The 13,106-nt window shown below is 36.2% G+C and overlaps 2 protein-coding genes across 3 annotated transcripts in view; both read left to right on the top strand.

The window, feature by feature from the left end:
• TMEM87A (transmembrane protein 87A) overlaps positions 1-9,303 on the top strand; it is a 35,164-nt gene extending 25,861 nt beyond the window's left edge. The window contains exons 14-20 of the mRNA XM_012546340.3: positions 3,030-3,088; positions 3,309-3,412; positions 5,242-5,315; positions 5,592-5,653; positions 6,881-6,936; positions 7,836-7,866; positions 9,145-9,303. Of these exons, the coding sequence (XP_012401794.1) occupies positions 3,030-3,088; positions 3,309-3,412; positions 5,242-5,315; positions 5,592-5,653; positions 6,881-6,936; positions 7,836-7,866; positions 9,145-9,186 (428 nt within the window). The 3' untranslated portion in view covers positions 9,187-9,303. The remainder of the gene's footprint in view (positions 1-3,029; positions 3,089-3,308; positions 3,413-5,241; positions 5,316-5,591; positions 5,654-6,880; positions 6,937-7,835; positions 7,867-9,144) is intronic.
• Positions 9,294-13,106, top strand: part of VPS39 (VPS39 subunit of HOPS complex) — a 62,176-nt gene continuing 58,363 nt past the window's right edge. Inside the window, exon 1 of one of the 2 annotated variants that reach the window (XM_031952151.1) lies at positions 9,294-12,370. In XM_031952151.1, coding sequence (XP_031808011.1) covers positions 12,298-12,370 — 73 coding nt within the window. In that variant the 5' untranslated portion in view covers positions 9,294-12,297. The remainder of the gene's footprint in view (positions 12,371-13,106) is intronic. The other variant, XM_003756035.4, reaches the window with a different exon arrangement.

The raw sequence follows: 13,106 nt of genomic DNA, 5'->3' as shown, positions 1-13,106 counted from the left end.
TCTTCTTATTTACCCTACTTTCACCTTAAACTCAGGATTTCAAACCAAATTTGTCATTTCTCCTCCAAAACAGTTCAATGTCTGTTGATTCTTTTGTACTTTCAGTCTTCTTTATCAGAAACCCTGGAGTCATCTTGGATTCCTTCTCCTTTTTTGCCTTCTTTGTAGGCCAGCATGTCATCAAGCCTTTTTTGGTTATCTTTGAAATACTGCTTTAAATTCACCTCTTCGCTTTATCTCTACTATCACCATCTTCTTGTTTTTACTGGAGGTACATCTGCATTAAGTAGTAGCTTTCATTCAAGCTAGATTCTTTTTTTGCGAGACTCTTTACTCTCGTCCTTCTTACAGACAGATCTTTCCATAATAATTTCCACTATGTAATTTTTCCTGCATAGGTATCTTACATGGCTTCCTCTTGCCAGCTGAGTCAAGTCAAAACTTGTTTTCCTGGTTTTCAGGGTTCTCTAGGGTCTCATCCAGCCTCCTTATTTCTCACTCTTGTTGAATACACAGAGACTGTATCAATGAGCCCAGTTGTCTTATTTTATGCTCTAGGTATTCCATACTCCCAATCTTCTAAGTAGTTTGTGTCCATGCTCCTGTAAGGAGCTCCTATCCTCCTTCCTAATCTTCAGGATTCATCTCATTTGCCACTTGAAACTTTTCTTCATTCCTTGATCTCATCCTTCACAGAACTGTAATGATGCTTTTAGTTAGGACCATTTAGGTTATTTTTTATATTTTTATGTTTAGGTTCTAAAATTTTTCAGGACAGTAGCTTGTTTTATAATTCTTTTGTGAAACTTTCATTCTCCATAGTGTGTAGCATAGTGTAGGGGCTCTGTGAAGTATTCATTAAAAAAATTGTTAATTATTTAGTGGAAGATACAGAATCACTCAGAATTTTGACAGGGGTTCGGATACTGCATTAAGGGTTTTTATTTATCCTTGGTTTCTGAAAAAAAATTTTTTATCTGTTTCTTTAGCTGTACTTCCCTAGTTTCATAGTGGTCATGTCAACTATATTTAGTTTTGTAAGATTATGGAGGAAGCTATAGATGCTGGTTATTTGAAGCATTTCACTGTTACATAGTTTTGGGTTTTTTTAAGACATCCAGTCTAAATACATGATATAATTCTTTACTTCAGTCTAGCCAGTTGTGTTTGTCTAGATGTCGCTTTTACTAGTTTCATGCCTTGATTTAAATAATAAATTTCTGTGCAAGGTGCTAGCTGCTGGAAGTTCAAGGACCAAAATGAGATGGTTTCTGCCCAAGGAGCTTGTAGAAACATAGGGAGTAAAGATAAGGTCATTTGGGGAGTAGGAAAACACTCAAGAGAAACCGAATGGGAGATGGCATTGAGAGTTGAACCTTAAAGGAAGTGGCTGTTACTGTTTTAAGCTGCATCTGGAATTTAATGATATTGAAATATTGCTGTGGACTTGAGATAGAGAAGGTTTGCATTAGCAGCTGTAGGGAGCACAATAGAATCAGGGAAATATTAAGAGAATTTTTGTATAGCATCAAGGTCTCATTAGTTCTTCAGGAATTTGTAGTGACCCTCACTCTGCACTGTTACATGACTTTCTTCTTCAATGATGTTTAGCATCTTGGAGCACGAGTAAGAGAGTAAGCGACATTTTAAAAAGGTGTCTCAGAGTTGAGAATAAGAGTAGAGGACTTTGCATAGTTTAAAAAGTTAACCATCTCAGTCAAGACTGCAAGGGGAAGAAAGTGATCAAAGACCAAGGGAGACATGCTGAAGGAAAGCAAGGGGTGGAGTGACTAGAAGTTGTGATAAAGATGAAGAATTTAAGACCTACACGAGGACAGTGCCTCGTAAATTAAAAGTAGGGGAACTAAGTGTTCCCTTAAAAATTGTGGAGGAAAGTTTGGGGTGTTGGTGGGATTTGAAATGTGATTGTGGTGAAGTGAAGATATATGGAAGTTAGAAAGGTTGATGAACTAGGTGGGACAGGTTTTTGAGAAGACTGATCATTATGTAATTGAAATCTCTTGAAAAAGGAGAAAATGAACCTACTTTCTCTGCATTATATAGGGGATGATGGATAGGGTGGAATGCCGTGTAGTGGTAGACTTGATTAATTCCCCCCCCCTCTTTTTTTTTTTTTTTTTTTTTTTTTTTTACAAAGGATGGTTTACTGGGTTGGAAAGAGGGGAGGGATCTATTTAGAAACGAAGGTAATATAAAAACAGGACTTGTGAATAAAAATATAACTTTTTGAATAAGTCCATTTTACCAAGTTGATTTGCCTAGCCCTTTAACTAGAAAGAATGCTATCTGTCCTATGATTGGAACTATTAGCTCAGGTTTTTTTTATATCAACCTCTTTCCCATCTAGATTGAACAAAATAACTTCTCTAAGCCTACACTGAACAAAAAAAGAATTTGAGAAGATTGATGAAGATAAAAAATGGTTAGCAGTGGTAGAAATTCTTCTATGCCTATCCCTTCTTTGTTTAAATAGGCACTGTCCTCGTGTAGGTCTTAAATTATCTCTTAATAGATTATTAATTTTTTTTTCTTTGTCTAATCTTCTTTTAGTAAATTCAATTAAGGCAGACTGGCATTATTCTTCTTTCTATCTTTAGCTCTTAGTATTGTGTGTTATATGTAGTTGTCTATACCTTTTTGTTGGATCAAATTATTTTATTTAGTTTTTCAAATTGTGTTATATTTTCAGTCCTGTTTTTCAACAAATTATTTCTTTATTATCTATATTAGTAAATATAAAAATAATTTCAACTGCCAGAAGAATGACAGCACTGTTCTTCAAAAATTTTATGAGTTGAAGGAATGATGATAAGTTTTACTAGACTACTTGGATCTTTTTTCCTTTACCATCAGTTGTCCTTGGCTAAAGTAATTGGTTGGAGAATTACAATAGAATCCTATTGTAGGTGGGATAAAAATAGATGGTCTGAGATGGTAGGAATGATTTTCTCGTATTGAATCGTCAACCAAAATGGTTCTTCTCTGACCAGACATCCTTGTTCTTTTAGCATCTATCGTATTCATTATCTGGACGACCATGAAGTTCAGGCTAGTGGACTGTCAGTCGGTGAGTTGCCAATTATATCCTGTTTATTGTGTTCTTTTGCATGTAGGTTATGTGTCATCCCTTCCTAGTATGGGCCAGGTTTGTGCATTAATTCTGAATCTATTGCTAGGTAATTTGAAGAGATGGGTAGGAAGATAATTTACCATATTTACTTTTGTTGGCCCATTCTTTGCATAGTGATACTTCATTGTTGTTAATAGTCCTATTTCTTTTTTGGCAGGACTGGCAGGAGTTGTGGGTGGATGATGCCATCTGGCGGTTACTATTTTCCATGATCTTATTTGCCATTATGGTTCTGTGGAGACCATCTGCAAACAACCAAAGGTTGGGGCTTATTTTTTTATTTTATTTTTTTTGGCTGAGACAATTGGGGTTACATGACTTGCCCAGGGTCACACAGCTAGGACATGTTAAATGACTGAGGCCAGATTTGAACTCAGGTCCTCCTGACTTCAGGGCTGGTGCTCTATCCACTGCGCCACCTATCTGCCCTAGGTTGGAGCTTATTTTATCTTGTTTAGTATACTGTCATTATGGTAAAATAGAAGCATCTATTGATATGAACTTTGGTTCTTTCTTGTTAAAGATACAATTTGGACTTGTGAGTCCTCCAGGAATTGTTATGTGTAAATGAAGAGAGAGATATGGGAGAATACTAAACATCCCATCTGGTATCCAGCTTGCAGAACAAAATCAAGAGTTTTATTGAGGATTCCTATTCTTATTGAAAACTTGTTTGACTGTTTTAGGAAGTTAATTTCTAGATGGTAGTTGGCTTTAGGAAACTATAGTTCTCAATTATTTAAGGAATAACTATCAGATAGCTTTGAGAATTATCCACTCTGGATTTCTTTGACAAAGAGACCTAATTCAGTTTTAATTGATCAATGGAAAGCAGCTACACCCAAAGAAAAAAAACACTGGGAAATGAATGTAAACTGTTTGCATTTTTGTTTTTCTTCCCGGGTTATTTTTACCTTCTGAATCCAATTCTTCCTGTGCAACAAGAAAACTGTTTGGATCTGCACACATACATTGTATCTAAGATATACTAGGACATATTCAACATATATAGGACTGCTTGCCATCTAGGGGAGGGGGTGGAGGGTGGGAGGGAAAAATCGGAACAGAAGTGAGTGCAAGGGATAATGTAAAAACAATTACTCTGGCATGGATTCTGTCAATAAAAAGTTACTATAATTAAAAAAAAAAGAGAGAGAGAGAGAGAATTATCCACTCTTTTTTTCTTTCTTTTTCTCTCCCATTGGCTTTGAATTTGGGCATTTTACTGTTGCTAAGTACTGTTGATGGAGACAGAGCATAAGACAGTGGTGTAACTAAAACCAGCCAATTTTTCTAATTGATAAAAGACTTAGGAGGAGAAAAGCTTGAATCTCTGGGTTGACTTAATGAAATTTTCAATTGTCTAAGAATTTGTCTTAAGTTATCTTGGCCTTTATTAACAGAGGTAATTGAGTACTTTTTTTGGGAGAGGAGTTTCTTATTAGAGATGTCCAAAAATGGAGGAGTCTGCCTTGGGATAGTGGTGGACTCTCCCTTATTGGCATTCTTTAAGCAGAGGCTGGATATGCACTTTGTGGGGATTATTACAGTGAGGATTCCTTTCTAGATTGGATTAGATGCTGATGAATCCCATTTAGCTCTAAAATTCTGTGATATTGGAGTGAGCTCTAGCAGGGCCTTTGTTTGTTTTGCATGGGTAGCTGATTGCAGAAATAAGCTGTTTCTCACTTAGCCAGGTGTAGGAAGTATGAGTCTTGCTGAGTGTTTCAAGGTCTGGACCCTTAGCAGAAGCTTATTAGTTCCAACCAGTGATTGAAAGGTTGCTTTCCTTGGGAGAAGACAACCCTTGTCTTATAAATACCAGGCAAGTTCCTCAGCTTAGAGGATTCTCTGATGCTACTTGGTTGCTTCTGTGATAATAAAGTGTTTTCCTCAGAGAAATGAGTCAGGTCTCTTGGTAGTTCTTAACCTATTGAACCTGCTCTCCCACTACAATAGTTCATTATTATTTATGTATGAACAAAAATGCAGTAGTAAAAGTCTTGTAAAACTGGCCCTTTTTATGTCATATAATTCAAATATTAGAATCTTTATATTACCTTCTTTTTCTTCCACATTTTTGCCAATAGGTTTGCCTTTTCACCATTGTCTGAAGAAGAGGAAGATGATGAACAGAAAGAGCCCATGCTGAAAGAAAGCTTCGGTAGATATAAAATTCACCTTGATTGTGCATTTCTTTTTTAAAATGACAAAGATTTTTAGATTTTGAGTATAGGCACATTTTACCCTTAAGTTCAACTTGATTTCATGTAAGGAAACTAGATCTTTCTCTTCCTTCATTTCTAGTGTTTTTCTTATCCATGGCGTAGTAGTACATAACTGTATTTCTGGATTTGTTTCTATATTCTTTGCTGCTCTGTATCTATCTGTAGAGCTAATCACACTCTATTTAATTCAATTTTTATACCCTCATTTGCAGAAGGAATGAAAATGAGAAGCACAAAACAAGAACCAAATGGAAATAGTAAAGTGAACAAACCTGTAAGTATGAACTCTATCTCTCAGGCCTCTTATCTCCCATACCTTGGGAAATACTCTATAGCCTGACTCTTATGACTTTTAAAGTCCTTAAAATTTTGGTTTATTCCCTAAATTGTAAATAAAATCTAATTTCACCATATAGTTTGTTTTGTTAAAGTATTCCATGGAACACAGTGTTGAAACTGTAGACAAAAATGGAATTTATGACCAGTTTTTGATTAAAGCTTATTTTAATCAAATTTAAAGTAGTCTGAATTATGAGGGGGGGGAGGGAACTTAAAATATAGCAAATATTTACTTTTAATTTTCTCATTTTAAGACTTTAAATACTTTGTAGGGAGCTAATTTTTTTTTTTTTTTTTGGTCAGGCAGTTGGGATTAAGTAACTTGCCCAGGATCATACAGCTAGTGACTGTTAAGTGTCTGATTTGAACTCTGGTCTTTTTGACTTCAGGGACGGTGCTCTATCCATTGTGCCATTGCAGCTAACTTTTATAAAAATCCATGCATGTTATATTATATGCTAAAAGTGTTTCAGGCCAGTCTAACAGTTTTGTATGAGAGTTTTCATCAGGAAATCACCATTTTGGGTGTAATAATAGGCACTTTAGCTGAAGAAATACCTCTTTGATAACCCAAGATGATCTGCTTTGTATCAGTTACTAAGATTTTCTTAATAAGAGCTAATCAGCTTGGAAAATATATTTCTATTTCACATAAGGGTACCTTATTCATTATAATGTATAATGTTTACTCATGACATAACCATATGTTAGAAGGAAAAATCTTTCAAAGTAAAACTATTGCAAAATATTTTTAGTTTGTGTTACTACTTTTTGTTTTTATAATGTGACCAACTTAAAACAGTGATTAGAATAGAGTACAAGATTGCATCAAATCAAGAATTTAATTTAGCTTGGAATAAAATCATTGAACTTGTTCATCACTTAGCAACTCCCTTCTATGAAATTAATGTAACTTCAGTGCTCAAAAATATATATATTTTAATTTTAAGATATTTAAGAAAGTATAATTTTTTTGTTAGTCATGGCATTTTGAGGAAGCTATTTTTCGTAATTGAAAAATAGCATTGAGCTTTTTTGGATTTGCACTACTTTTTGATTGTATTTTTGTACTTACCAGGTAAATTTTTTTAAAATTACCTAGTCTAACTCTTGTGTTATCCAATTTTCATTCTGGTGATATCTGCTAAATTTTGACCTTCAGCAAGAAGATGATTTGAAATGGGTAGAAGAAAATGTACCTTCTTCTGTGACAGATGTGTGAGTATATATGAATTGTGACTTCAAAAAATTGCTTTTAATAGCCAGAATGATTTTGTTTTAGTTGACGAACTGGTTAAAATTACAAAATGTTCAAGAGGGATTGATTAAAGAATTAGAAATGATATAAGGAAAATAAAGAATTTGAAATTAAGAAACATAGGGTTGATAAGTATTTAGATTCCAAGTTTCTAATAAAAATGATAATCAATTATTTTTATTTTTTGCTCACAAAAGGAGAAAATGAGTTAAATTTTTTTATTTATTTTTATTTTATTTTATTTTTTTTATTTAATAGCCTTTTATTTACAGGATATATGCATGGGTAACTTTACAGCATTAACAATTGCCAAACCTCTTGTTCCAATTTTTCACCTCTTACCCCCCCACCCCCTCCCCTAGATGGCAGGATGACCAGTAGATGTTAAATATATTAAAATATAAATTAGATACACAATAAGTATACAGGACCAAAATGTTAGAAAATGAGTTAAATTTAGCAAGAAACATTTCAGATAAACAAAAGAAAACAAATGAAGTTCACTTAATATTTTTCCTTAATTTTCTTCTTAAGGAAACATTTCTGTTGAGTTAAAAATAATCTTGCCTAAAATGAAATAATGGAGATGATTTATTTTTGAAGTTCTTTTTTTTTTGTTTTTTAAATCAGGGTCCTAAGTGTAACAGATTATTAATGAGTATGTAAAATCTTAGTTCTGCTTTTTTCAGGATTCTTCCATTCTGTTTCTTATGACATATTTCTTGTTTTGAAAGGCCCCCTGGATTTTTTTGTACACAAAAGCCCTAGGTAGTTGTAGCAAAATCTTAATTTGCATTCATAATTCCACTTTTTTAGAGCATTATGTTCTCTAACTGTTGGTGTCTCTTTTTCTCTACAGAGCACTTCCAGCCCTTCTAGATTCTGATGAGGTCAGTAAACAAACTTTTTAAAGTAAATTCTCTGATCTTATTACATGCAAGAGTCATTAAGGATACTGTTTTGACTTTATTTACCTAATGTCCTTGATAACTATTATTAAGGTAAGACACACTGAAACAATATCTTTCAAGTGTTTAGGGAAGGTTTTGTTTCCTCTGCCCTCCTTGCTGCCCAAATATTGATAAATTAGACAAACAATCTAGATTTTTGTGTAAATTATATGTGACCAACTTTCCTATTTATTAATGTTCTCCTGAGATGACTTTCACCTGATGTGACCAGGAAATACAGAAGTAATTTTAATATTAAACTGTATTTAATAGGGAAAATTAAATAGCCACAAAAATAATATAGTACACCAAAAGCTAATGGGATTTTGAATTGTCTGTGGTTATTCATGCAATTATTGTCTACAGGTGGATTAAGAGTGATTATACTTTTCTTTATGTTAATTTTTGCAGGCTGGAATTGGATATTCTAGAAACTAGGTCCTTTTTGATTTCTAGGATATTGAAAATCAATTTGCACATGAACTAGATCATGTGCAAATTTTTTTTTGTCTTTTTAATAAGTATGATAATAGGCAAGTTCCTTGCTTGCTCTTTTCCCTAGTTTTGTCATTGGTATAAACTGAGAACAAATTACAGATATGAATCCTAGGCCTTCTTCTGGCCTATAGAATTTAGTCTTCCCAAGTTTCTAGTTCTCCTGGCAACCTCCCATGCTGATATTGCACACAGAAATTGTTTCTTTAGCAATACCTATACACCTTCCACAACTGCACGGTCCCCAAAGAATAGCGCCTAGTACATAACCTTTGCTCTAGATGCAGATAAGCTTATATATATATAGTAGCCTTGGCTTTGCCAGCCTTTCTCGTCTTTGTGCTTTTTGTCTGGAATAACTTTACAATACTTGGTAACCATATCTATTCATTATGCAAGTACAATTTCATTCAAGTATTAAAATTATCAATGGAAAATATAGTTAAAATTGCATGCTCTCCCCCTTAAATATTGAATGGATGTGAATAGATCCTTATGGTGGATATATATTTTAGAATATATAATAAAACATAATATATATATATATATATATATATATAAAATATGTTATTTTTATATATGACATAATCTATATATATTTATACATATATAATAAATATATATTTATATATAATAAAATATCAACATGCCTAATCTAAAGAAGAAAAATTTTGAACAAGAAATTGTGGTGCCTCTAATATGAGCCTTTTTTTTTTCTTCTAGGAAAGAATGATCACACACTTTGAAAGATCCAAAATGGAATGAAGAATGGATGGTTTTCAGGGCAGAGCTTGTTAGCATCAGGGAAGAGATCAGCCTTTGTGTCAGACTTCTGCTGCTGTTCGTTGACTGAAAAAATCAGCACACTCCTGATCTGTGTGTGTGTGTGTGTGTGTGTGTGTGGGTGTATGGGTGTGTATGAGAAAGAGAGGGAGACAGAGAGGCATTACAACCAGGCAAGTGTCCCATTGGGAAACAGGTCATAGAATAACAAAATCCTTATAAAAGGTTCTGATTTATAATTCCCCCTCTTCTACTCCAGATTCCAACTTGGATGTTTAAGCAAACCACAAGTATTGTTGCAGCTATTTAATTAGACTAAAATTTTAAACAAAGGGACAATGTCCATAATTTGTAATGCCCAGAAGCAACTGCCTATGATTTTATTTATTTATATTTTTTTTTGGAGAAGTGATGGGGAAAGTTATTAATTATCCTTCAGTTTCCTGGGGAGCAAACATCACACCTTGCAGAGCTAGTTGGGAGACAAAAGGGCCCCTTTGAGTAAGGGAGTCCCCAATGCTATCAGTGATTAAAAGTACCAAAAACCAGAAAGATTTGAAAATGTTAACAGTGGGATTCAGATCATTTTTTAAAAGCAAAATCAAGTGCAATTTTGTTTACAAAATGGTGTATATTAAAGATTTTTTCTATTTCAGATGTAATTTAGAGAGAAAATATTAGCTTAAACTCTTTTGATGTCTGCTGTTGTGACACATCCCATTGCTGGCAATGTGGTGCACATCTGAGAACTTTTAACTACTGCTCTGAAAGCCTCTAAGTGCTGCATTGCTATCTCCTATGCAATGCTTTGTCTGCCCTGGCATTACAGGGATAATAGGTGTTCCCTTGGTACTGCAGCAGGTGTAGAGGCACTTCTTCCACTTGAGAGCATATGAGTAAACTTCCTGCTGGAGGGTACTGCAATGTTTCAGAAGAGGACAACTGATTACAAAGGAAGCAGGTCCTTCCAGCTTAGTTGAATATCCCTGTATGGGGTGTAGGATACATTAAGATAAACTTACTGGTGTTGGTTAAGAATGTTTAGAGGCGTCACAAGGGGAGTTGCTGAATTAGAAATCATTTTAAGGACTCCATTTCTGTTCTAACAGTTTTCTCAACTTTTGCCTTCCCAAGTTATGGATTTCTGTTCTAAATACAAAAAGTTCATGCCACTTTTTAATATTAAAAATCTTAAAGTCAAAACATTTCTGATTTTTCTTTTCAAATTTTCTGTTTTTTTTTTTTAATGAACTTTCTGTTTCTAAAGTTCTTATACCCTCTGTTATGGGGGAAAATGTTCATTTCCACATTTTTTTATTGCTTTGTAGGCTGGAAAACTTTGTTGGTAATAGTATCTATTTCTTAAAAAAAAAATGTCTACCATCCTTTTTGGGTTGTACTTGCTCTTCCAGTTACCAGAAGTTTCACAAATAGATCTTTTCAAATAACAAGGACATGAAAAGCTGGTTACTTTCACATGTTAGCCGCCTAAATATTTGCCATCAAAAGGCTGGTAACTGTAATTGTGATGCTTCCATATTTATGCCATAGAATTGAGAAGCACCATCTATGATGTTCCAAGTTTGGGTTTCAAATTGTTCAGGACTGGCAATGAAGTTTATATGGTCAAGTCCATGCCTCAGGGGCTGGTGATTTTCTTCCCCAGTTGCTGACAATTTTTCTAGATTATTGGAATTTGATGACAGCATGTCATTTGCATGAACATTATGATCAGGAACTACTATCAGACTTTTAGAGTATGTGGGGGTGAGACATGGTTCAATTCCTAGAGCAGTGGCTAAATGGATTACGTCACAGGGTAGAGACTACGGTGTAACACTAAAACATGTCTATCTACCAGTGGGTCACTATAGCTGCAGATCTTTATCCCTTTCCAGACATTGACATGCTCTGATCAGTTAATAATTAACTAAAGATGTATAAAACCTTGGTTACATGTGCATATTGCCTGGCACATAGGCGCTTAAATAAATACTTGCTGAATTGAATTAAAAATACATGTTTCTAGTCTAGAATTCTTCCTCCACTCTAAACTTTTAAAAACTTAATATTTTTAAATTTGATTTTCTTCTGGGTGAATATTGACCACATTCAGATTATTTTTAGGACTAAGACGTTCATAGAAACTTCATTAAAGAGAATGGAATTTGGGAGTCATTAAGTTAGCATGTGATACTACAGATAGAAATAGAAGTTACATGTACATCCCCCAAAGTCCAAAGAGGAAAGCCCTTAAGTAGAAATTGCTGATGGACACAAAAAAATTTGGCAGAAAATTTTTTCTATTTTTTAAAAAAGGAAACGAATTATTGAAACTCAATAGAGAAGGTAGAGTTGGAATCTGCAGCTTGAGTGAGGACCCGAGAAGGGAGAGCGAGGTGTCTCCTTTGATTTCCAAGAAGGTCCAGTAATTGAGACCCAATTGGAGGTGGATGAGTCTCCCTGCAGCCTCGGGGCCAGTTTTCATTTAAGATTACAGGGATTCTGAGGACAGAGAAGGCCAGCATCATTTGCCTTTTTCCAGATGGGGTCTTTTTGCCGCAGCACCCCTACCCCAAGCTTGCGGTGATTTCGCTCTGTGCCTTTCTTCTCCCCAATCCCCCGGAGAATTTCCCACCAAGTAGAGGTCCACGTTTCGACTTCAACGAATCCACGTGCTCCCATGGGAAATGATGGAACATTACACTTATTTGAATTGTAAACTGTTACTTTATGATTATTTCCTTCAATTTTCTTTAAAAAGCTACTCTTCTCAGAAGGGGGTTTATGGGCTTTACCAGATTGACGAGTTTATGACTCAATGGGTCAAGAAGCTCCCGATTACAGGGTTGCGTCGGAGCAAGTGGGAGGTGACTGTGATTCCAAGTTTAGGAGGCGGACAGTCTGGCGGAAGGGGTGGGGCCTCAAAAGCGGAAGGGGCGTGATATCTCCATCGGAGCAGGAAGTTTGTAGCTGTGGTCGCCGCCTCCACCTCTATCCAGGCCGCCAAGGCTGGGGGTTAGTTCCCCCTGCCGCAGACCCCTCTTTCGCTGCTTTCCACTGGGCCGCTGCGACGCGGCTGTTTCAGCCGCCATGCATGACGCTTTCGAGCCTGTGCCGATCCTGGAGAAGCTGCCGCTGCAGATCGACTGTCTGGCGGCCTGGGGTGAGAGGAGCGGGACGGGAGTGTGTGTGTGTTTATATGTTTGTGCACGCGCATGTCTGAGCGTGTGCACGGCTGAGGTTGTATTTGGGGGATGTGACCACCCCCCCCCCCTCCGTGGGGTGGGGTTCGCCAAGCGCTTGGGGTCCGAAACGCATTGTGTGGGGGGCGGGGAAGTCCGTGGGTGATGGAGGGAACTTTGGCTTGGCCACGGCTGGGAGAAGCGAAGAGGGATAAGTTCTCTGCCTCTGGCGTCGTTTGGACGTCCTTTCCTTGAGAATGTGGAGTCTGATGGGTCAGCAGACGGAGGAAGTAAGCGGTGCAGACGTCCATCAGTCAGGCATTTACTAAGCTCTTACTCTGTGTCCCCCACTGGGCCACTGATACGGAGACGAGGGTGCATCACCTGCCCCTGACATTGAGGCGCTTGCAGCCTGACTCTATACTTAGTAGTACGTGCATACCGAAGAGAGACTAGCTTGGGGTCGGAGGGGTGGTGGAGGATCCCCAGATGCCGCAACAGCAGCCAATCAGCAAACAGTTTTAAAGCGTTTTTGAGGCTCCGTGCTAAGCACCCGTGTTGTTTGAATTTTTCCTCCTAAATCTAGTCTTTTCTGGGGTGCATTCGTCCCTATGATTTTAGTTTACACTTCTTACCAAAGGCTCCTAATGAATACATCACAACCATCTTTTTCTGAAGGCAAAATAATACTTTTTAGTAGAGATTCAGAAAGACACA

Source organism: Sarcophilus harrisii, chromosome 2 (assembly GCF_902635505.1).
Source record: "Sarcophilus harrisii chromosome 2, mSarHar1.11, whole genome shotgun sequence".
NCBI lineage: Eukaryota > Metazoa > Chordata > Mammalia > Dasyuromorphia > Dasyuridae > Sarcophilus > Sarcophilus harrisii.
The sequence above is the reverse complement of the archived record's forward strand: the minus strand, read 5'-3'. Positions and strand labels throughout refer to the sequence as shown.